The sequence below is a fragment of the Heteronotia binoei genome, chromosome 6 (assembly GCF_032191835.1).
Source record: "Heteronotia binoei isolate CCM8104 ecotype False Entrance Well chromosome 6, APGP_CSIRO_Hbin_v1, whole genome shotgun sequence".
Lineage (NCBI taxonomy): Eukaryota > Metazoa > Chordata > Lepidosauria > Squamata > Gekkonidae > Heteronotia > Heteronotia binoei.
In genome coordinates this window covers 135,839,496-135,864,438 of record NC_083228.1, presented here as the reverse complement: position 1 = coordinate 135,864,438, position 24,943 = coordinate 135,839,496, and the positions used below count along the sequence as shown (strand labels likewise).

Genomic DNA, 24,943 nt, shown 5'->3' with positions numbered 1-24,943 from the left:
CCAACAAGTTCCCCTGGAGGGTCAACAACAGGGCAGAGAGGTTGAGGCCTTACCCTGATGTTGCCTCCTGGCTCTTGGATTCAGAGGTTTAGTGCTTATGAGTGTAGAAGTCCCACTCAGTCCCCATAGCTAATAGCCATTGATAGACTTATCCTCCATTTATCTATCTAATCTCCTTTGAAAGCTGTTTCTTCCTGTGCCCATCACCAATGCTCCCTCGAAGCTGTGGAGTCTTGTGAGCAAAAATGCTACCATGAGCTCCTGGCATTCAAGTTGCGAGCCAGCGGTTTGGCTACTGCATCAATTAGCTTGCTCTGGGGCCACCCTTCCTGTGCTGAGACAAAAATGTATGAGCCAGAGGCTAAAAACCTGTGAGCCAACTCACACTAACTCAGTTTAGAGGGAACACTGCCCATCAGTACATCCTCTGTCAGCGGATTCCACATTTTAACTGTTCTCTGTGTAAAGTAGTTTTTTCTTTTGTCTGTCCAGACCCGACTGCCCCATCAGCTTCATTGGAGGCCCTCGCGTTCTAATATTCAGGGAGAAGGAGAAAAAGTTTTCTTTGTCATCCCTCTCCACCCCATGCATAAATTCAATGTTGTACTCCACGCTGAGCCCATTCACGGGAAAGAGCAGAATATAACAACAACAACAATAATTTTTATCAACTTCTATGACTGGGGAAGGCAATGGCAAGGAAGGAAAGGAAAGGCCCCCTGTGCAAACACCAGTCGTTTCCGAGTCTTGGGTGTCTTTTGGTGCTATCACCAAGGAAAGGAAAGGCCCCCTGTGCAAACACCAGTCGTTTCCGGCTCTGGGGTGTCTTTTGGTGCTATCACCAAGGAAAGGAAAGGCCCCCTGTGCAAACACCAGTCGTTTCCGACTCTGAGGTGTCTTTTGGTGCTATCACCAAGGAAAGAAAAGGTCCCCTGTGCAAACACCAGTCGTTTCCGACTCTGAGGTGTCTTTTGGTGCTATCACCAAGGAAAGGAAAGGTCCCCTGTGCAAACACCAGTCGTTTCACAACGTTTTCATGGCAGACTTTTTACGGGGTGGTTCGCCATCGCTTTCCCCAGTCATCTACGCTTCCCCCCCAGTATCCTTGATTACCAGACTCAAGAATAAAGCAACTGTTTTAGTTTTTCTTTTTTCAGAAGCTAGCCTTGCCTAGGGTGCTAGACAGTCTGGGGCTAGCCCTGCATGCAAAGCACGTGCTCTCCCATTGAGGTGCAGCCCCTCCAATGTCTTTATGATGTCCTCTGACTTTCCCCCCATCTCCCGTGCCTTACTGTCTCCCAGGTAACTTATTGTCCCCAGCCCACCTAGACTGGGACACTCTGTTGGAGCCTCCGTACTTTTTCAGCCCCTCGCCAGCAGCTGAGCAAGGGGAGAGCGAAGGAAGCGCTTCTCCGTCCCTCCGATGCCAGATTGTGATCCACGCACTGAGCGCGGGGAAGCCGGTCTCCTGGGAACTGACCACCAGCTTGGACTCCCTGCTCCTTCCGCAAGAGACCCACGCCAAAGAAGAGCCGTCCAGGCAGCATCAGCAGAGTAAAGGCTGGGACAAGCTGCTTCACTGCTTGACAGCCAGCTCCGTCATCCGGGATAACGAGAACGTCGCCCAGAGAGAAGCTGAGCTACAAAATGGTGAGCCAGCCTTTCGGCCTGGGGGTTTGGGTGTCACTTTGGTCAGTGACGAGTTGCATGGGGTGGGGGGCAAAGTCAGGAAGAGCTGGAGGAATCGTCTTTCCTTTGCATCCTCCAAAGCAGACTGCCCAGAGAGCCAGTTTGGTGCAGTGGTTGAGTGTGCAGACTCTTATCTGGGAGAACCGGGTTTGATTCCCCACTCCTCCACTTGCAGCTGCTGGAATGGCCTTGGGTCAGCCATAGCTCTCGCAAGAGTTGTCCTTGAAAGGGCAGCTGCTGGAGGAGGAGGAGGGGGAAGAGAATGAAGAAGAAGAAAATAATAATATTGGATTTATACTCCACCCTATACTCTGAATCTCAAAGTCTCAGAGCGGTCACAATCTCCTCTACCTTCTCCCCCACATACACAACAGACACCCTGTGAGGTGGGTGCGGCTGAGAGAGCTCTCACAGAAGCGGCCCTTTCAAGGACAGAGTCTCAGAGCTGCCTACAATCTCCTTTACCTTCCTCCCCCACAACAGACACCCTGTGAGGTGGGTGTGGCTGAGAGAGCTCTCACAGAAGCTGCCCTTTCAAGGACAGAGTCTCAGAGCTGCCTACAATCTCCTTTACCTTCCTCCCCCACAACAGACACCCTGTGAGGTGGGTGCGGCTGAGAGAGCTCTCACAGAAACTGCCCTTTCAAGGACAGAGTCTCAGAGCTGCCTACAATCTCCTTTACCTTCCTCCCCTACAGCAGACACCCCGTGAGGTGGGTAGGGCTAAGAGAGCTCTCCCAGAAGCTGCCCTTTCAAGGACAGCTCTGCGAGAGCTATGGCTGACCCAAGGCCATTCCAGCAGGTGCAAGTGGAGGAGTGGGGAATCAAACCTAGTACTCCTAGATAAGAGTCTGCACACTTAACCACTACACCAAACTGGCTCTCTCAGCCCCACCAACCTCACAGGGTGTCTGTTGTGGGGGGAGGAATGCAAAGGAGATTGTGAGCCGCTCTGAGATTCAGAGTGAAGGGCAGGGTATAAATCCAATATCTTCTTTTTCAAACCGGTCCTATAGTCACGGTCACCAAGGTCTTCAATGTTCCCTCTAATTTGTTTCCCCAACTGAACGGAGCAGTTCACATCCTGAACAGGATATAACTTGAACTTTGTTCTGCTGCTTCAGACCAGCATGGCTGCCCACCAGAATAGAACAGCTGCAACGGGCAGTGCGCGACCCTGATTACTGCTTAGTGGGGCTTCCTTTGTTAATGAGTGGGGGCTGATGCACACAGCTTAGAGGGAACATTGGAGTCTCTATTTTTGTATTTTGTCTACACGCATGCACTTGCACCTGGAAGTAATGGCAACCTCTGGTGACTGACCCCTACTGGCGGCATGGAGGATATTTAGAGAATGGCTGAATAAAGCCTGCCTCTGCCTCCAAGCCCTGGTATTCCCAGGAGGTTTCCCATCCAAGTACTTATAGAATCATGGAAGGGCCTCCATGGTCATCTACTCCACCCTCCTGCACAATGCAGGAAATTCATGAATACCTCCCCCCCACACACACACAGTGACCTGTGCTTCAAGCCCAGAAGATGCAAAAAAAGAGGGAAAAAACCCTTCAGGATCCTTGGCCAAATTGACCTTGAGAAAAATTGCTGCCTAACCCCAAAGTGGTGATCAGCATTTCCATGAGCACGTAAGAAGGGGGTCACGAGAACTAAGCACTGATGCAACCCCTCCTGCCCTCCCTCTCATGATCTGCCAAAGTTCACAGAATCAACATTGCTGTCAGGTGGCCATCCAGCCTCTGTTGAAGGAAGGAGAGCCCACCACCTCCCGAGGAAACCTGTTCCACTGAGGAACCACTCTAACGGTCAGGAAGTTCTTCCTGGTGTTTAGTTGAAAACTCTTCTGATTTAATTTCAACCTGTTGGTCCTGGGCCTACCTTCTGGAAACTTCATGAAGTTCTCCAGGGTCATCTGGTCCAACCCCCTGCACAATGCAGGAACTTCACAAAAACCTCCCCCTAAGTTCACAGGATCAGCATTGCTGTCAGATGGCCATCTAGCCTCTGTTTAAAAACCTCCAAGGAAGGAGAGCCTACCATCTCCCAAGGAAGCCTGTTCCACGGAGGAACCATTCTAAACTCACAAAGACCTCCCCCTAAATTCACAGGGTCCTCACTGCTGTCAGATGGCCATCTAGCCTCTGTTTAAAAACGTCCAAGGAAGGAGAGCCCACCACCTCCCAAGGAAGCCTGTTCCACTGAGGAATCGCTCTAACTATCAGGAAGTTCTTCCTAGTGTTTGACCCTTCATAGCTTCCAAGATCTGATGAGATCAGACTTTCGGGAGCTATCTAGATCAGGGCAGAGCACTGGAATCTTGACGTGCCTTTCTAGCCTTTGGGTTGTCATTTTGGAGGGTCAACAGGTATTCCTCTAATGTCTGAATTGGGCTCTAAGACCTTCAGTTGCTGAGCCCTACTCCATATGCTGTCCTGGAAGGGAAAAAAAATCCAAATTGTGTTACAAGACAAGTTCTGCAAATAAATAAAATTGGTACATAGGGCGGTTTTTTAAAATGTAATTTTGGTTTGGTTCCCCTTAGGGAGAGGACGGAGCAGCTGTTCAGAGCATTGAGTTCTCTACCTGACAATTCTTTTCTGTTCTTCTCCGAGACATTCAAGCTTATCTCTGAAGCCAAAGGAGCTAGAAACCTGTTGGGTTTTTTTAAATTAAAAAAAAACACAAACAGAAGATGGTAGACTTAATGATGCTGGATTTGGTGCAATGTACCAAGTTTCCATGCCTGTGTGGTGCTGTTATATAGGAAGTTCACAAGTTTGCATGTTGTGAGCCTTGTATGTCTAACACCTTGTATGTCTAACACCCCCAGTTCCAGAACATTTACAAACAAACTTAAATAGTAGTGGTCCCCATACTAATCCCCACTGCCCTCCGTTATGAGGACTGTCCATTTATTCCTGCACTCTTCTTGTTATTTAACCAGTTTTCAATCCACCATAAGATCTGTTTCCTTATCTCTTGACTGCTAACCTTAACTCAGGTGTCTCTGAATGGCAAGGCACCATTCAAGGCAGGAAGAGGAAGGAGTTGGTTATTTTGTCCTGGTTTAATTGGAAACGTTTTTAACAGTTATTGTAAGCTGGTTTGAACCATGAGGAAAGACGGGGTTTTTAAATAACTACATAACATTGCTGTGACTGTCTTTCCCTTCCAGGTTTCTCACGGAGATTCCGCCTTAAGGCCATCCAGTCCAGCAAGGCTTGTAACACACCTTCTATTTATACCTCCATGATCCCTGTGGATTCTTCCACTCAGGAAACCTTCCCCTCGGCCCTTGAGATTCGCAGCATAGGTAAGGATCCTTGGAACATAAGAAGAGCCCTGCTGGATCAGACCAGTGGTCCCTCTAGTCCAGCACCCTGTCTCACACAGTGGCCAACTAGTTCCTCTGGAGGTCCAACAACAGGGCAGAGAGGCCAAGGCCTTCATAAGAACATCAGAAGAGCCCTGCTGGATCAGACCAGGGGTCCATCCAGTCAAGCATCCTGTCTCACACAGTGGCCAACTAGTTCCTCTGGAGGTCCAACAACAGGGCAGAGAGACCGAGGCCTTCATAAGAACACCAGAAGAGCCCTGCTGGATCAGACCAGTGGTCCATCTAGTCCAGCATCCTGTCTCACACAGTGGCCAACTAGTTCCTCTGGAAGGCCAACAACACAGCAGAGAGGCTGAGGCCTTCATAAGAACATCAGAAGAGCCCTGCTGGATCAGACCAGTGAGGGTCCACCTAGTCCAGCATCCTGTCTCACACAGTGGCCAGCCAGTTCCTCTGGAGGGCCAACAACAGGGCACAGAGGCCGAAGCCTTCCCCTGGTGTTGCCTCCTGGCTCTGGGATTCAAAGGATTAGTGCCTCTGAATGTGGACTTTCCCCTCAGCCACCATGGCTAGTAGCCATTGATAGACTTACCCTCCATGAATCTATTCTAATCCCCTTTTCAAGCTGTTTATTCCTGTAGCCATCATGACATCCTCACAGCGAATTCCACATTTTCATCACTCTCTGTTTAAATAAGCATTTCCTTTTGTCCATCCTGAACCTACTGCTCATCAGTTTCATTGGATGCCCTCAAGTTCTAGTATTTGGGGAGAGGAAGAAAAAGTTCTCTTTGTCAACTCCATCCCATGTATAACTTCATAAACCTCTATCATGCCCCCCCCCCCCTTAGTCATCTCTTTTCTAAACAAAATCAAATAGACACACACAGGGGTCATTTTGTGGAAAAATAGGTGGTGGAGCTCATTAGCATATGCCACCACCACCCCACCAGTCAAAAGCAACCCAAGCAAAGAAAGGAGAGCCCCAGTCAAACAAGGCCTGCTTGGGTTGGCTAGAGATCCAGCCAGCCCAACCAGGCCTCGCTCCCCTGGGGCTCTCCTTGGCCACCCCCCCCCCTTCAGTCAAAAGGCCAGCAAGACACCTGCCACCCAAAATCACATAAGGAGTGGAGAAAGGGTGGTGCAGGGTTCTCCAGGGGTTAAAGAAGGTTGCTGGGGGCGTGGCTGGCTGACTGTCCACTCTCCTAATCCAAGGATTGTTATGCAGCTGCATCTCCTATTCAGTGGACAAGGTAGGTAGGTGGGGAGGAGGGCGAACCCTCAGAAAGGTTCAGCTGTGCTCCTGTGAGCTCCTGCTGAATCAGAGGCCTGGGCCCACACAACTGGACTTTGGGCAGAACTGGAACTCCTTGGCTTTGATTCCACTTTGGCAGGACTCTATCAGGAGTCCTAGAAACGGTTTTTAATTTCTCCCACATTTTTGAGAGACCAACAGATCGCAGTCATAACGTTTTGTTTTTCCTTCCAAGAATGGTGAGAATTTTGGAGCAGCATTTGTCAGGTTCATTTATCCCAAGAGAAGAGAAAGCTGGATGCCTCATCTTTTCCTACAGTCTCAGGCTGAGGAGGACTAGTAGCAGCCCACGCAGGTTCCCGTATTGTTCTCTGATCAGATAAGTCCAAAACAAAACTGGTTGTCTCTTCCAGTTTTTTCCTCAATAGCAGCTGCATAGAAGAGTCCCAGTTTATCCAGACTATTACACAAACACCCAGAGGTAGATGTAACTTCCTGAGCATTTTGATGCATTCCCACTATGTCCCAGATAACTAGCATCAAACGCAGACAGATTCAGCAGGAATTCACAGGAACACAGCTCCTGAACCTTTCTGAGGGTTCCCCCTCCTCCTCCCCACCTACCTTGTCCATTGAATAGGAGGTGCAGCTGCATAACAATCCCTGGATTAGGAGAGCGGGCAGCCAGCCAGCCACCAGGGGCTTTGCCACACCCCCAGCAGTCCTCATTAACCCCTGGAGAAGCCCACGCCACCCTTTCTCCACTTCTTATGTGATTTTGGGTGGTAGGTGGCTTGCTGGCCTTTTGACTGGGGGGCGGCAGCCCAGGAAAGCCCCAGGCAAGCGAGGCCGGCTTGGGCTGGCTGAATCTCTAGTCAGCCCAAGCAGGCTTCACTCACCTGGTGCTCTCCTTTCTTGCATCGGGTTGCTTTTTGGCTGAGGGAGGGCGGCATATGCTAATGAGTTATGCTAATGAGCTCCACCCTCTGTTTTTCTACAAAACAACACCTGGTCAAATGTATTTTTGTTGCATTTTAATTGCACACCTAAGTTGGAATGTCCCCATCAGCCTGAACCCAACTCTGATTGTGGGATGAAGGGTTTCCAACGGCAACCAGGAAAAGATTTCAGCAATCAGAACGCGATCTAGCTGCATTAGTGATGCAATAAAATTAGTGTGCAGTAATGCACAGGGAGTAAGATGCTACGGTCACCTCAAGAATAGATCACTGTAACGTTCTCTACATGGGGCTACCCTTGACGCTAATCCGGAGACTCCAGCTAGTGCAGAACGCTGCGGCGCGGCTGTTAATGAGACTCCCTTGATGGGAGCACATTCAGCCGGTGCTGAAAGAACTGCACTGGCTTCCTGTTGTGTTCCGAGTTCGTTTCAAGGTGTTGGTGTTGACCTTTAAAGCCCTTTATGGTCAGGGACCTGTCTATCTGCGGGACCTCCTTTTTCCGCATATTCCCCAGAGAGCACTGCGTTCAGGGACGAAAAATCTATTGTCCATCCCTGGACCAAAAGAAGCCAGGTTGCGTACGACACGAGCCAGTGCCTTCTCGGTGGCAGCACCAGAACTCTGGAACGCTCTCCCGGAGGCCATAAGGGCCCTGCGGGATTTGTCTACATTCTGCAGGGCCCGTAAGACCGAATTGTCCCGATAGGCCTTCGACATTTAACCGAAAGAGAGCTGCCACTGGACATCATGCAGAGTACCGATGGTCACCATCGAACTCGCAGAACCGCTATACTGTACTGTATTAATACAGCACCATGAAATGTTTTAAATAATTTAAATATGTAATTATGTTTTATTGGTTTTTAATGGAAGTAATGTGATGTTGTGAGCCGCCCTGAGTCCGCTTGCGGAGAGGGCGGGATATAAACGTAACGTAATAAATAAATAATGAATAAGATTCTGCGAAATCTGAGCCAAACTAGATGTTACAGCAGCCACAAAACCAACCTATAGCTGCCAATGTCATCTTAGGTTAGATTTGGAAGGAGGAGGAGGAGAGTGGAGTTATACCTCAGCCTTCACTCAGTGTCTCAGAGCAACTTAGAATCACCTTCCAGTTTGAGAGCCAGTTTGGTGTCGTGGTGAAGTGTGCGGACTCTTATCTGGGAGGGTGGGGTGCTTTGAAATGCTGAGTGACAATAGTATACAATCTGAGAGAGCCAGTTTGGTGTAGTGGTTAAGTGTGCGGACTCTTATTTGGCAGAACCGGGTTTGATTCCCCACTCCTCCACTTGCACCTGCTAGCATGGCCTTGGGTCAGCCATAGTTCTGGCACAGGTTGTCCTTGAAAGGGCAGCTGCTGTGAGAGCCCTCTCCAGCCCCACCCACCTCACAGGGTGTCTGTTGTGGGGGAGGAAGGGAAAGGAGATTGTGAGCCGCTCTGAGACTCTTCGGAGTGGAGGGCGGGATATAAATCCAATATCTTCATCTACCTCACAGGGTGTCTTTTGTGGGGGAGGAAGGTAAAGGAGATTGTGAGCCCCTCTGAGACTCTTCGGAGTGGAGGGCGGGATATAAATCCAGTATCTTCATTTACCTCACAGGGTGTCTGAGGTGGGGGAGGAAGGGAAAGGAGATTGTGAGCCGCTCTGAGACTCTTCGGAGTGGTGGGCGGGATATAAATCCAATGTCTTCATCTACCTTACAGGGTGTCTGTTGTGGGGGAGGAAGGGAAAGGAGATTGTGAGCCGCTCTGAGACTCTTCAGAGTGGAGGGTGGGATATAAATCCAATATCTTCATCTACCTCACAGGGTGTCTGTTGTGGGGGAGGAAGGGAAAGGAGATTGTGAGCCGCTCTGAGACTCTTCGGAGCGGAGGGCGGGATATAAATCCAGTATCATCTTCTTCTTCTTCTTCCTCTCCCTGCAGCAGATATCCTGTGAGGTAGGTGGGGCTGAGAGAGCTCTGAGAGAACTGCTCTTGAGAGAACAGCTCTGTGAGAACTGCAGCTTGCCCAAGGTCACCCAGCTGGCTGCATGTGGAGGAGGAGTGGGGAATCAAACCCAGTTCTCTAGATTAGACTCAGCCACTCTTAACCACAACACCAAACTGGATTGAGGTGAGGGGCAAGATATTGGCTGGTCCCCCCATGCCACAGACCCAATCAGGACTGAGCCCTCACAGCATTTTTTAAAAAGCCAAAGATAGATCAAGATGGGTAGCCAGTAGAAAGAGCCAGTTTGGTGTAGTGGTTGAGAGCGGTGGACTCTAATCTGGAGATTAGAGATCCAGGTTTGATTCCCCACTCCTCCACACGCAGCCAGCTGGGTGATCTTGGGCCAATCACAGTTCTTGGAGAACTCTCTCAGCCCCACCTACCTCGTAGGGTGTCTGTTGTGGGGAGACAAAAGGAAGGTGATTGGAAGCTCCTCCGGGACTCCTTTGGGTAGTGAAGGGCGGGATATACCAATTAAAAAAGCAGGAATCCCAGAGCCTCTTAAAGACTAACGAAATTTGTGGCAGGGCAGCAGCTTTCCGGAATCAGAGCTGAAGAAGTGAGCAGTGACTCACAAAAGCTCACACTGCGTCACAAATGTTGTCATTGTTTAAGAAGCTACTGGACCCTGGCTCTCTTTTTCCGCTAAACAGCCACAATCTTCTCTAAAATGCGTACCTGCGGCCACTGTAACATCTCGTGTGACTCTCATATTACACTGCAATGACAAAGAAGCAGATCTCCAACCGCCTTGACAAAGCGTGCTTTTGCTTAGGGGGCCTGTCCAGCCACCAGCAAACATCGCGGACTGGCAGCCGGCGCCACCGTAGCTACTCAGCAGGCCTGGGACAGAGGCAGGACTCAGAAGAGCTGGACGATGCTCCTGTTTCTACAGGTACGTCTACAGTGCCGCCCCTTTATCTAATCATTTCTTATGATGGCCGGATCAGACATAATGAGACCTTGTCAGGCGGGGCCCAGGCCATGTCCAGACCGGGCCATGTGTGTACCTATTTAAGATTAGGTAGCTGAGATATAAACTTTAGAAAAGACACAGACAAACGCAATTAAAGAGTTTGCTTTTTTAAAACCTTAGAACATGCTTAAAACATTTTGAACTCATTGGTCTTAAAGCTGCTTTCTTCGTATTTCTCCTATGCGATTCAGAGAACTGGGCAAAGGAAGCTCTGACTCTTTCCCAGGGGGCCAGGAGGGAGAGAAGCCTCAGCCAATAGAAGGAAGAGAGGCTTGGCTCAGTAGCTCTGCTGTGCGATCGAGAGAGCCTGGCAAAGCAAGCTACTCCTCCCCGTATTCCTCTCCAAGGGAGGATCCTCAGCCAGTTGAGAAAATAGAGGTTTTGCTCTGTAGCACCTGTGTGATTGAGTAAGCCTGGCAAAGCAAGCTGTGATGCTGAAGGAAGCAAGAGAGGGGAAGCAGATGACAGCCAGTTGCTCGAGGGCCTGATAGGAGCCCCCAGGGGGCCTGATTCGGCCCCCAGGCTGCATGTTTGACACCCCTGATCTAACGATCTTTGCAGCACCCATCACACATGCAATGACATTGCTGAGTCAGTGGACTTCTATTCCACCATACTGTTACACAGAGCTGAGTAGTGAAAACCTCCAGGGCTTCGGATGAGAGTCCTCAGCATTTGCAGCATCTTTGGTCATACACAGAAACACGTAAGAAGAAGATAGTGGAAGCAAATAGGCACTCCTTTAGCAAGTATCTCCTCTGTTGACCTTTGCATCAGATTTCAAGAGGACAACTGTTGTAGTCCCCAATACAGCTGAGCCCCACTTAAGAGTTGGAAGGTACCTCTAGGGTCATCTAGTCCAACCCCCTGCACAATGCCGGAAATTCACAAATACCTCCCCCCACATACATCCCCAGTGACCCCTGAAGATGGCCAAAAGAAACACTCTAGGATATAAGAACATAAGAGAAGCCATGTTGGATCAGGTCAATGGCCCATCCAGTCCAACACTCTGTATCACAGAAGAACATAAGAGAAGCCCTGTTGGATCAGGCCAATGGCCCCTCCAGTCCTGCACTCTGTGTCACAGAAGAACATAAGAGAAGCCATGTTGGATCAGGCCAGTGGCCCATCCAGTCCAACACTCTGTGTCACGTAAGAACATAAGAGAAGCCCTGTTGGATCAGGCCAATGGCCCCTCCAGTCCAGCACTCTGTATCACAGAAGAACATAAGAGAAGCCCTGTTGGATCAGGCCAATGGCCCCTCCAGTCCTGCACTCTGTGTCACAGAAGAACATAAGAGAAGCCATGTTGGATCAGGCCAATGGCCCATCCAGTCCAACACTCTGTGTCACGTAAGAACATAAGAGAAGCCCTGTTGGATCAGGCCAATGGCCCCTCCAGTCCAGCACTCTGTGTCACAGAAGAACATAAGAGAAGCCCTGTTGGATCAGGCCAATGGCCCCTCCAGTCCAGCACTCTGTATCACAGAAGAACATAAGAGAAGCCCTGTTGGATCAGTCCAATGGCCCATCCAGTCCAACACTCTGTGTCACACAGTGGCCAAAAAACCCCCCAAGTGCCATCAGGCGGTCCACCAGTGGGGCCAGGACACTAGAAGCCCTCCCACTGTGCCCCCCAAGCACCAAGAATACAGAGCATCATTGCCCCAGACAGAGAGTTCCAACGATACGCTGTGGGTAATAGCCACTGATGGACCTCTGCTCCATATGTTTATCCAGTCCCCTCTTGAAGCTGTCTATGCTTGTAGCTGCCACCACCTCCTGTGGCAGTGAATTCCATATGCGAATCACCCTTTGGATGAAGAAGTACTTCCTTTTATCCGTTCTAACCCAACTGCTCAGCAATTTCATTGAATGTCCACAACTTCTTGTATTGTGAGAAAGGGAGAAAAGGACTTCTTTCTCTGCCTTCTCTTTCCCATGCATAATCTTGTAAACCTCTATCATGTCACCCCTCGGTTGACGTCTCTCCAAGCTAAAGAGCCTAAACTGTTTTAACTGGCAAAACTGTCCTGGAGACAAATTGTTGACTGGACCTCAAAGTGGCGATCAGGTTTTCTCTGGGGGTGTCAGAAAGGGCTAGGTCTGATGCCCTCCCTCTCATAATCTGCCTAAGTCTGACTCTAGCTAACCTTTCTTCCTCAGTCTCATTTTCAACTCCTGGAGTCTGATGATGATAAAATCAGTACAATATTCCTGAGGGTGCCTGTGGAACTCACTTGGCAAGAGCCCCTAGATGGGAACATGGAAAACACCCCAAGGCTTTTCCATTGTTCATTGCAGTTGGTTTTACATTTGATTAGAGCAGTGGCAGATGAGGGCAGATGAACCTTTCTTATCCAAATTGCCTAACCCCCCAACAGTCTGCTAGGCTCATCTCCCTTCCCTAGCTGTTGTCATGGTTAACGCCTGCATGTCTGTAGAAAACTAATTCATGAGTTGTCTCTTTTTGCTTTGAGTTTGTGGTGTGAGGAGGGGTGGTCGGGCAGTCCTGACTCCTGCGGCCTTGATCAAAGGATTTACTTGCCCCTTCATCATCATCATCTGGAACACTGCTACACAATACCTCCTCGTTTCAGTTTGATTTCCGTTTTGCATTCTGTGAGCCTGCCAAAGCTGTGCACATTTTACGCTTGGTGGGTAGCCGGCGGACAAAATGGCTGAACAACAAGGAAATACATGTCCTCTTGTAATTTACCTAGACTTGCAGAAACACCAATTGGCAAGCAACTTTTGTTACCTTTGACGGCTCTCCAGACCAAATGGCCTTCTAAACTGTCACACTGTTCCACCATGTGATCCCAGCTCTGTTATCAGTTTGCCCTCTTAATCAACAAGCTGCGTGTATTTCAGCCCCCTCTACCTGATCCCCTCTGAAGAAGTGCGCTTTTAGCACATGAAAGCTTACGTTCTGAATAAAACTTTGTTGGTCTTAAAGGTGCAACTTGACTCCTGCTTTGTTCCCTCCCAAAATGGTCAGCGTCTTTAACTGCTGTGTTACCCCTCCTTCTTCCCCAGAAGAGATTCCTCCTTCTCCTCTTAACGTCAATTCTGCTTCCCGTGAAAAGCAAAATTGCTCTGAGGGTAAGAGGATCTAGATAGGCATGTTCAGTGTTATGTTCAGGGTATTCCCTCCAGCTTAAATAAAAATTTGTCTGTCAAGAATAGTTGAGTTTCTGAAGATTGTAGAACTTTCAGTTTTAATCAAGAGTCTTTTTATATAGTGAATAGAAATAGAACTAAAATACCTTTCGTTTTATTTCCCTCTGCCCATTTGTGATGTAGCTGCAATGATAAAAATTGTAATAAGATTGAGAAAGGAAATACTTTGAACATGTTTTATATGTGACATACATGCTCCATATATGATACATCATCTATATCAAGGGTGACCAGCGGTAGCTCTCCAGATGTTTTTTTGCCTACAACTCCCAAGAGCCCCAGCCAGCATGGCCAATGACTGGGGCTGATGGAAGTTGTAGGCAAAAACACATCTGGAGAACTACCATTGGCCACCCCTGATCTATACCTTTGAATGTTGATGTCCGAAAATACTTAAAATTCAATTCCCTATCTCCTATTATCTTTCCACTTCTCATCCATCCATCATCTATCTATCCATCTATCCACCTACCTACCTATGTCTGTCTGTCTTTGTCTGTCTGTCTAATCTGAATAGTTGAATTTCAGACTTGCTGTGAAATGTGGGAATTGAATGTTTTTGTTTAAATAGTGTACATTTAACTTCCCTTGGGAGTAGGGATGCCAGTCTCCAGGTGGGGCCTGGTAATCTCTTGAAATTATAGCTGATTATCAGACAACAGAGATTAGTTCCCCTGGACAAAATGGCTTTATAACATTATGTTCAATAAGTTCCCTCTCTCCCCCAGGCTCCACCCCCAAATCTCCAGAAATTTCCCAACCTGGAGCTGGCAACCCTACTTAGAGGAGTTGCTCTGAATCAAACCGTGGCTTTGTGAATTGTAAAAAGCCCTGTGGCAAGGTAGCACTGTCTTCACATAGTCTCTTGTCATTTCCTGATTCCTAATAGATCTCTTTCGTGCTGTTGTAGGTACCGATCCCAGCCCGTCTCCTGTCTCTGTGGGCTCTCAGAAGTCAGTGGAGAACTTTGTAAGCTCCAGGTAAATATTTCAAAGCTCATTGGGGAGCTATGAATGATACGTGGCAAGGTTGTTCTTAGATCTCTTATGGCAAGACTTCAGAGAATGCTGAAAAGAGGGTTTTCTACATGCTCAAGAACGTAAGAGCCCTGCTGGATCAGACCAGTGCTCCAGCATCCTGTCTCACACAGTGGCCAACCAGTTCCTCTGGAGGGCCAACAACAGGGCAGAGAGGCTGAGGCCTTCATAAGAACATCTGAAGAGCCCTGCTGGATCAGACCAGTGGTCTATCTAGTCCAGCATCCTGTCTCACACACTGGCCAGCCAGTTCCTCTGGAGGGCCAACAACAGGGCAGAGAGGCCGAGGCCTTCATAAGAACATCAGAAGAGCCCTGCTGGATCAGACCAGTGGTCTATCTAGTCCAGCATCCTGTCTCACACAGTGAACAACCAGTTCCTCTGGAGGGCCAACAACAGGGCATAGAGGCCAAGGCCTTCATAAGAACATCAGGAGAGCCCTGTTGGATCAGACCAGTGGTCTATCTAGTCCAGCATCCTGTCTCACACAGTGGCCAGCCAGTTCCTTTGGAGGGCCAACAACAGAGCAGAGAGGCTGAGGCCTTCATAAGAACATCTGAAGAGCCCTGCTGGATCAGACCAGTGGTCTATCTAGACCAGCATCCTGTCTCACACACTGGCCAGCCAGTTCTTCTGGAGGGCCAACAACAGGGCAGAGAGGCCGAGGCCTTCATAAGAACATCAGAAGAGCCCTGCTGGATCAGACCAGTGGTCTATCTAGTCCAGCATCCTGTCTCACACAGTGAACAACCAGTTCCTCTGGAGGGCCAACAACAGGGCATAGAGGCCAAGGCCTTCATAAGAACATCAGGAGAGCCCTGTTGGATCAGACCAGTGGTCTATCTAGTCCAGCCTCCTGTCTCACACAGTGGCCAGCCAGTTCCTTTGGAGGGCCAACAACAGAGCAGAGAGGCTGAGGCCTTCATAAGAACATCAGAAGAGCCTGCTGGATCAGACCAGTGGTCTATCTAGTCCAGCATCCTGTCTCACACACTGGCCAGCCAGTTCCTCTAGAGGGCCAACAACAGGGCAGAGAGGCCGAGGCCTTCATAAGAACATCAGAAGAGCCCTGCTGGATCAGAGTACTGGTCCATCTAGTCCAGCATCCTGTCTCACACAGTGGCCAGCCAGTTCCTTTGGAGGGCCAACAACAGAGCAGAGAGGCTGAGGCCTTCATAAGAACATCAGAAGAGCCCTGCTGGATCAGACCAGTGGTCTATCTAGTCCAGCATCCTGTCTCACACACTGGCCAGCCAGTTCCTCTGGAGGGCCAACAACAGGGCAGAGAGGCCGAGGCCTTCATAAGAACATCAGAAGAGCCCTGCTGGATCAGACCACTGGTCCATCTAGTCCAGCATCCTGTCGCATCCAGTGGCCAACCAGTTCCTCTGGACTGCCAGCCACAGGGCAGAGATGCCAAGGTCTTTTCTTGATGTTACTTCCTGGCTCTGATTTCCTGAGCAATCAGCCCACAACCATCAAAATAGTTTTAGGCAGGGGTCATTTTGTAGAAAAGGGGGAGCCGGAGCTCATTAGCATAACTCATTTGCATACGCCACACAGTCCTGACCGGAAGGTGTACTAAATTATATCAGCTCGACATCTACCTTAAAACGCTTCTTGAACTATAATTGTCAAAATAAAACCTTACTCCCATCGTACTTTTTAAATTGCTTTCTCCTATGTGGCCACAGTGGCATGAGGAAGATGTCCATCTGTCTGCTTGATACGTTTTAGTTATTATTAGAAAGTCTGTCAGATCTTAAGAGTTCAGCAAAATTCTCCCAGGGGGTTTGAATAATGGAGCCCAGGAGCAAGTATTGGGTTTTGGGTGATCCTGGACTCCGATGAGTCATATATCTTCTGGTGAGTCATATATCTTCAGATGTATTAAATGAGACCGTTGAAGTTGGAGGAAACGAAACTATATCCAACAGACCCTTATATTTGCTCCCCAGCTTCCTTAGGTCTTTATGCTTTCTGCGGCAAAATGCTCCATTATCTATCAGACTTAACCGTTCCAAGTCATTGCAGGGCATTTATGTTGGCTAGACTAAATGTGTTTCCCTCCAAAGTTTTACAAGGGAGATATCATCGAGTCCCTTTAGGCGACAGACTCTGTTCCTGTGGAGCGAATATTCCCGACTCAACTCAGCATATATTGCAAGATTGTTCCTTTTATCATAATCTCCGTAAAGATTTATTCTGCAAGCTTTCTTTCTCCCCAGATTTGTCTATTCTGCCACCCTGTTATTATTTATTGAACGATTCTGAGGGGGAGGTTAGCGAGGCTGTGGCAAAATTTTTGGCTGACATCCTTAAATTTAAATCTGACCATGAATGCATCTGTAAGCTCGGTTTCATTTTGATTTTATCTCCAATGTTCAAATTTTTATATTCTGTGTATTTTTATTTGCAACTGTTATGCCATTAAAGGTTTGGTATGTATGGGGGGGGGGTTTGAAAGAAAGGGCACATTTAGATGTTCTGGAGCTCTGCTCCTATGAGTTCCTGCCCAAAATGAGGCCTGGTTTTAGGGAAGGGCCTGCCCTCCTTCTACGTTTTCCCAATTGTGGACTCCCGTTTCCTTTCCTCCAGAGATGCCTTGTTCCGTTTTGAACCTCGCCCGCCCTGTCCAGCAAGGCAGTTCCTATGTCAAGGGCACTGAACAGAGCTGTTTCCATTTCCACAGGTTCAGCCTCAGCCAGCGACGGGGACAAGGCTTGGTGCTCCGACCACAGTGCCTGACTCCCCCGAGCGAACTATCCTCTTGTGACGGTGCCATTCACGACTACCTTCCGCTGGTAAGGACCCCCAAAGGCCGCAATGACAACAGCACCATGGTTAGCTCCACCGGAGCACGCGAATTGCATCACAAGCCACGTGATCTCTGTGACCGACCAAATCGGTGGCAGGGGTGCAGCTTTCACGAGTCACTCGCTTCTTCAGATACAGCTGGAATGCGAGTCAGTCTGTCCTTTTATCTCGGAGGGTGGGGTGCTTTGAAATGCTGAGTGACGATAGCATACAATCTGAGAGAGCCAGTTTGGCGTAGTGGTGAAGTGTGCGGACTCTTATCTGGGAGAACCGGGTTTGATTCCCCACTCCTCCACTTGCACCTGCTGGAATGGCCTTGGGTCAGCCATAGCTCTGGCAGAGGTTGTCCTTGAAAGGGCAGCTTCTGTCAGAGCTCCCTCAGCCCCACCTACCTCACAGGGTGTCTGTTGTGGGGGAGGAAGGGAAAGGAGATTGTGAGCCGCTCTGAGACTCTTCGGAGTGGAGGGCGGGATATAAATCCAATATCTTCATCTACCTCACAGGGTGTCTGTTGTGGGGAAGGAAGGGAAAGGAGATTGTGAGCCGCTCTGAGACTCTTCGGAGTGGAGGGCGGGATATAAATCCAATATCTTCATCTACCTCACAGGGTGTCTGTTGTGGGGGAGGAAGGTAAAGGAGATTGTGAGCCGCTCTGAGACTCTTCGGAGTGGAGGGCGGGATATAAATCCAATATCTTCATCTACCTCACAGGGTGTCTGTTGTGGGGGAGGAAGGTAAAGGAGATTGTGAGCCGCTCTCAGACTCTTCGGAGTGGAGGGCGGGATATAAATCCAATATCTTCATCTTCACACAACAAAAAATGCAAGCTAGTGACCAATTTACTAAGGAAGTATATAGAAATCAGTCCAAATGTCCAAAACATGTATATTGAAGTCCCAAAGTAGTGTGATGACAAGCCAATCGATTAAGTACTTGTTTCTTTCCAGTCTTCATCAGAAGCCACATACTGAGCTGTAGCCGAGGTGAAATTGCTTCTGGAGACGCTCTGCGTCCCTCTTTTTTGAAAATTGGGTAAAGAATCTATATAATTGAATCAATATTGGTCCCAGGTCTGATGAAGACTGGAAAGAAACAAGTACTTAATCGATTGGCTTGTCACCGCACTACTTTGGGACTTGAATATACATAGTTTGGACATTGGGACTGGTTTCTATATACTTCTTAGTAAATTGGTCACTAGCTTGCATTTTTTGTTAAGTGACAATAGCAGGCAAATGACAATAGCAGGTGACTGACAATAGCAAGCATGATCGGATTCAGTGTGACGTGCAGAGGGCTGGTAGGCATGGAGAAATCCACATTGGTAAAGAGCCAGTTTGGTGCAGCGGTTAAGAGTGGCAGACTTGAATAGGGAGAACCAGATTTGATTCCCCACTCCTCCACATGCAGCCAGCTGGGTTACAGTTCTCTTAAGAGCTGTTCTCTCAAAAGCAGTTCTCTTAAGAGCTCTTTCAGCCCCACCTACCTGCCAGGGTGCCTGTGTAGGGAGAGGAAGAGAAGGAGGTTGGAAGCAATGTTCCCTCTAAGCTGCGGAGGCTTGTGAGCAAAAATTCTACTTTGTGAGCTACTGGCATTAAAGTTCCGAGCTACTGCATAAATTAATGTGTTCTAGGGTCATCCTTCCTGAGCTAAGAAAGAAATACATGGAGGCTAAATATCTGTAAGCTAGCTCACGCTAATGCAGCTTAAAGGGAGCACTGGTTGTAAAATGCTCTAAGACTCCTAAAGGGTGGGGTACAAATCCAACTTTGCGGCTGCTAACAGGAAACCTAGGTCTCGATTACGTCCAGGACAGGATGCATTGTCTTCATTAAAAGTTGTAGTTATGGTTGAATTATGGAAGTTATGGTTGAGAGGCGTACACACACAAAAACTAAAAAAAAAAAAAAGTTTTCACCTGCTGGCAAAAGATACTGATAGGAGACAGACAAATCTCCCTAAGGTGCCACCACCAAGAAGGTTGTTTCTCAGGTTGCCACCAGTGTTCCCCCTCTAAGCTGAGTTAGTGTGAGCTGGCTCACAGTTTTTTTAGCCTCCAGCTCACGCAGTTTTGTCTTAGCTCATGAAAAAAACAGCCCCAGAGCAAACTAATTTATGCAGGAACTCACAACTTTAATGTCAGTAGCTCATGAAGTAGAATTTTTGCTCAGAGTTTAGTGGGAGTATTGGTTGCCACCTATAGAGCCTCAGTTTGAAAAGGGGCCTCCAAAGCTGACTGGAGTGTATCTGACGAAGCTTTCAATAGTCAAGAGCTCTCAATATCTAACCAAGGGAGCTTTGACTCCCAAAAGCTCACACTCTGAAAATCTCGTTGGCTGCTAAGGTGTTAAGGAACTTGAACCTAGGAGCGCTGCAATGAAGAAGTGAGCAGTGACTCAGGAAAGCGTCTCCCCAGCCGCAATTTTTGTAAGTCCTGAAGGTGCTCCTGGAATCTGGCTCTTTTCTGCTGCTACAGGCAGACTCACACGGCTGCTCACCTTGATCTGGCTTTGCAATGGTAACGCTAGAAACCTGGCCACAGCCCCTGCGCCGGTGCCCTCCTTCTGAAGGGGGTCAGTCCGCCGCTTGGGAATCTGTGAGCACAGCTGTGCATGCCCCACTAAAATGACCACAGAATCATGGATCTGGAAGGGGTCTCCAGGGTCATCTAGTCTAACCCCCTGCACAATGCGGGAAACTCACAGATACCTTCCCCCCCCCACACACACACACACATCCAGTGACCCCTGCTACATGCCCAGAAGATGGCAAAATAAAACCTCTCCAGGATCCCTGGCCAAACTGACCTGGAGAAAATTTCTTCCTAACCCCATAGTGCTGACTGGCATTTCCCTGGTCATGTAAGAAAGGGCCATGAAAACGAAGCACTGATACAACCAATGTTCCCTCTAAGCTGAGTTAGTGTGAGCTAGCTCACAGTTTTTCAGCCTCCGGCTCACACATTTTCATCTTCGCTCAGGGAAAATGGGCACAGAGCAAACTAGTATATGCAGTAGCTCACAACTTTAATGCCAGCAGCAGTGCAATTTTTGCTCACAAGACTCCACAGCTTAGAGGGAATATTGGACGCGACCCTCCCTGCCCTCCCTTTCACAATCTGCCTAAATGCACAGGATCCACATTGCTGTCAGATGGCCATCCAGCCTCTGATTAAAACCCTCCAAGGAAGGAGAGCCCACCACCTCCCGAGGAAGCCTGTTCCACTGAGGAACCGCTCTAACAGTCAGGAAGTTCTTCCTAATGTTGAGCTGGAAACTCTTGATTTAATTTCAACCTATTGGTTCTGGTCCTACCTTCTGGGTGACCTTCTTGTATCAACAGAAGTATAGTGTCCGGATCACATGAAGTGATGGTATCGCTTTACTCTGCTCTGGTAAGACCTCACCTGGAGTATTGTGTTCAGTTTTGGGCACCACATTTTAAGAAGGATGTAGACAAGCTGGAACAGGTCCAGAGGGCGATGAAGATGGTGAGGGGTCTGGAGACCAAGTTCTATGAAGAAAGGTTCTATGAAGGAGCTGAGGATGTTTAGCCTGGAGAGGAGGCGGCTGAGAGGTGATATGATCACCATCTTCAAGTCCTTGAAGGGCTGTCATCTAGAGGATGGTGTGGAATTGTTTTCTGTGGTCCCCGAAGGTCGGACCAGAACCAATGGGTTGAAATTAAATCATAAGAGTTTCCGGCTCAACATTAAGAAGGACTTCCTGACCGTTAGAGCGGTTCCTCAGTGGAACAGGCTTCCTCGGGAGGTGGTGGACTCTCCTTCCTTAGAGGTTATTAATCAGAGGCTAGATGGCCATCTGACAGCAATGAAGATCCTGTGAAGTTAGGGGGAGGTATTTGTGAGTACTTTGGCCACCCAATGAGAAGGGAGCACTCCCTGGAGAAGACCCTGATGCTGGGAAAGACAGAAGGCAAAAGAAGAGGGGGACGGCAAAAGATGAGATGGCTGGACAGCGTTACTGATGTAACAAACGCGAATTTGAGCAGACGTCGGAGGATGGTGAAAGACGAGGAGGGCCTGGCGTGACTTTGTCCACGGGGTCGCGAAGAGTCGGACTGGACTGTGCGACTGAACAACAACAACAAAAAATTGTGCGTTTCCTGCACTGTGCAGGGGGTTGGACTAGATGACCCTGGAGGTCCCTTCCAGTTCTAGGATCCTATTCTTGATGCACAAGAATACAGCAGCCGCCTCCTGGCCTTTGGTCCCCAGTAATTCAGTTAACTCCCGTCTGCTTTTCCTCCCTCCCGCGGCAGGTACACCTGCAGCAAGCCCCGGGCATGTTCCAGATGAGCGAGAGCTTCTCCGAGGTCGTCCAAATCCCCCTGGACCGCTTGCGCCGGGCCTCCCCCTACGCCTCCCACCGGGCCAGCCTCAGCCCGGCCTCCAGCACTTCCCCCTGGGCGCTGGTCGCCAAGAGAAGCCCCAGGCTGACAACCAACCCGCCTTCCCCGCACGACGGCGAAGGACTGCCGGGCTCGCCCCGCTCGCAGAGCACGTGCTCCGAGGTGCTGAGCGCCGCCGTGTGGGCGCAGGCGGACAGCGGGCGAGGCTCCGAGAGCGACGCGTGCGACCCCTCGCCCGACGCCTCGGAAGGCAGCCTCAGCCTGCAGGAGGAAGACGGCGACCTGGAGAGCGCCAGCTGGGCGACGGCGGTGGCCTTGGCGTGGCTGGAGCACCGCTGCGCCGGCTTCTTCGTGGAGTGGGAGCTGCTGGCGGCCAAGGCCGACGCCTGGCTGCGGAGCCAGCAGCTGCCGGAAGGCGTGGATGTCCCGGCCCTTAAAGGAGCCGCCCGGCAGCTCTTCCTGCTGCTCCGCCACTGGGACGAGAACATCAAGCTGAACATGCTGTGCTACGACCCCAATAACGTGTGAGGGGGGGGGGGGCTTTAAGCAAGCGGGTGCCAATAAAAAAGGTTGGGGGCAGAGCCTGTCGACTGGTCAAGTTCATTCTTTCATAGCTGCACGCGTTGGTCTGAAGTAGTGGGACAAAACAGGAGTCGATGGCCCCTTTAAGCCCAACTGAGTTTTCTTCAGAACAGAGCAGGAGTCAAGCGGCAGCTTTAAGACCAACCAGTTTTTATTCAGGACGGAAGCTTTCGTATGCTCTTAAGCACGCTTCATCGGACGAGGAATCCGGCACAGTGAGCAAAGCCATGGGTAGCTGAGCAGAGCCGTACATAGCTGGTAGGCAGTGGCCCAGAATGCAACGTGGTACAGATTTAAGAACCGATGACAGTGAAGTGAAATGATCAGGTAGGCAGTTGGTTTGGAACGTAAAATGGTACAATGACAGAACAGTCAAATTAACAAATTGAGCAAACCAAATGCTACTCCGATCAAAGGTTTGCTCTATTTGTTAATTTTGCTGTTCTAAATCACTGCCTACCAGATAATTTGACTTCACTGTCATTGGTTCTTAAATCTGTACCATTTTGCATTCTGGGCCACTGCCTACCAGGTATGTTCAGCTCTGCTCAGCTATGCATGGCTTTGCTCACTGTGCTGGATTCCTCGTCTGAGGAAGTGTGCTTAAGAGCACACGAGAGCTTAATGTTCTGAAGAAAACTTAAGTTGGTCTTAAAGGTGCAATCAGCTCCTGTTTTGTTCCCATTCTTTCATGCTTTGTGGTTGGCAGGCCTCATTTTGGGCAGGAGCTCGCAGGAGCAGAGCTCCAGAACCTCTAAACATTGTGTTCTTTCTTTCTTACTCCCCCCCCCTCCCCAATAATTACTTGCTTCTGGGCTCCATTGTTCAAACCCCAAGGGAGAATTTTGCTGAACTCTAAGATCTGACAAACTTTCTAATATTTCCCCCCACAACAAATGGGAAAATAACCAAAACATATAAAGCAGACAGATGGAAATCTTCATCATATGAACATATGAAGCTGCCTTATACTGAATCAGACCCTTGGTCCATCAAAGTCAGTATTGTCTTCTCAGACTGACAGCGGCTCTCCAGGGCCTCAAGCTGAGGTTTTTCACACCTATTTGCCTGGACCCTTTTTTGGCGATGCCGGGGATTGAACCTGGGACCTTCTGCTTCCCAAGCAGATGCTCTACCACTGAGCCACCATCCCTCCCATCATGCCACTAGGGCCACATAAAGGTAAAAAAAAAAAAAGGTAAAGCACCAGTCCTTTCCGACTCTGGGGTGACGTCGCATCACGACCATTTTTTATGGCAGACTTTTCATAGGGTGGTTTGCCATTGCCTTCCCCAGTCATCTACACTTTCCCCCCAGCAAGCTGGGTACTCACTTTACCGACTTCGGAAGGAGGGAAGGCAACCTCGCACCGGCTATGTGGACCCAGCTTCTGCCGGGATCGAACTCAGGTCATGAGCAAAGCTCGGACTGCAGTACTGCAGCTTTACCACTGCGTCACGGGGCTCGAAAGCAAAATTACTACGGCTGAATCCGCTAGAGCATCTCTGCAGAACGAAGATTTCTCACCTCCCTTCTGGGTGCGGCCCAAAAATGCCCCCAGAGGCAGCAGAAGCCGTGAAGCCAGACAGTTGCCTTCCATGGGGTGGATCCTTCCATTCACAGAAATGCTCCAATGGATATAAGGTGAGAATTAGAATAGGTTACAGGAAGGGTCCCCAGCTTTTTTGAGCCTGTAAGCACCTTGGGGATTCTGGAACAGTGGGGCCATAAAAATACTAACAGTGTATACCATCCAAGTACTAACAGAGGCCATAAAAAGGCTGCCATTTCTGAAGTTATTAGTGTAACTACAGAGAAACCGAAGAAACCCTACATATTGATTTTTAAAAAATGCTTATTTATTGCAGGGGTGGCCAACGGTAGCTCTCCAGATGTTTTGCCTACATCTCCCATCAGCCCCAGCCATTGGCCATGCTGACTGGGGCTGATGGGAGTTGTAGGCAAAAAAACATCTGGAGCGCTACCGTTGGCCACCCGATTTATTGTGTTTGGGACAGGGTGTGATTACAGAGAACCTCTTGGCTCAAACGGCAGCTTTTAAACTTTCTTTTGGACACCACAAATTCCTTGAGTTCCCCGTGTTCCCCACTAGGCCTAGGTGTCCTACAGAACAGCCTTGGACCACAACCTACAGGGGGTTTGGCTAGGGCCGGCCGTAGACTGTCTGGCATCTTAGGTATGGCTAACTTCTGGTGCCCCTCCCCTGCACTAATAATGTCCACAGAGTCACATGGGGGAACACCCAATTTTCACCCCCAGAAGGCCGGCACCCTAGGCGATCACCTAGTTTGCCTAGTGGCTGGGCCGGCCCTGGGCCTGGCTTGTGGAAAACAGGAGGGCAGTGCTAAGGTGGCTGACTTTAGAAGGGCTAGCTTGGCTGGTGTTGTACAGAGAAGAGAGCTTGTTTACTTGCCCATCTCATGGCCAGTGTCCTAAGCAGGAGAGTGCCTTTTGCAATCCACTTCTGGGTGTTTATTACATATGTCCGGTTCATGAAATTCCAAGTTGGTTGAAGATCTCAATAAAGTGGTAGGTTCTACCTCAAAAAAAAAAATGGCTGCCACAACTTACCTTCAGTCACATTGCGAAGATCCTTGTGCTGTGGCGGCAGCCACTGCTGAAGTAATAGGTTTTTAAAATCTGCCAATCAGAAGCCTTGCTGGGCAAAAGACCCACCTGGCCCTGCCCACTTTTAAAA

General features: G+C 49.2%; 1 protein-coding gene across 1 annotated transcript in view; it reads left to right on the top strand.

Moving 5' to 3' along the window:
- Positions 1 to 22,210, top strand: part of VWA5B2 (von Willebrand factor A domain containing 5B2) — an 89,407-nt gene extending 67,197 nt beyond the window's left edge. Inside the window, exons 16-22 of the mRNA XM_060242660.1 lie at positions 1,303 to 1,650; positions 4,880 to 5,017; positions 10,031 to 10,150; positions 13,274 to 13,339; positions 14,328 to 14,397; positions 17,147 to 17,258; positions 21,553 to 22,210. Coding sequence (XP_060098643.1) covers positions 1,303 to 1,650; positions 4,880 to 5,017; positions 10,031 to 10,150; positions 13,274 to 13,339; positions 14,328 to 14,397; positions 17,147 to 17,258; positions 21,553 to 22,170 — 1,472 coding nt within the window. The 3' untranslated portion in view covers positions 22,171 to 22,210. The remainder of the gene's footprint in view (positions 1 to 1,302; positions 1,651 to 4,879; positions 5,018 to 10,030; positions 10,151 to 13,273; positions 13,340 to 14,327; positions 14,398 to 17,146; positions 17,259 to 21,552) is intronic.
- Positions 22,211 to 24,943: the final 2,733 nt, after the last annotated feature.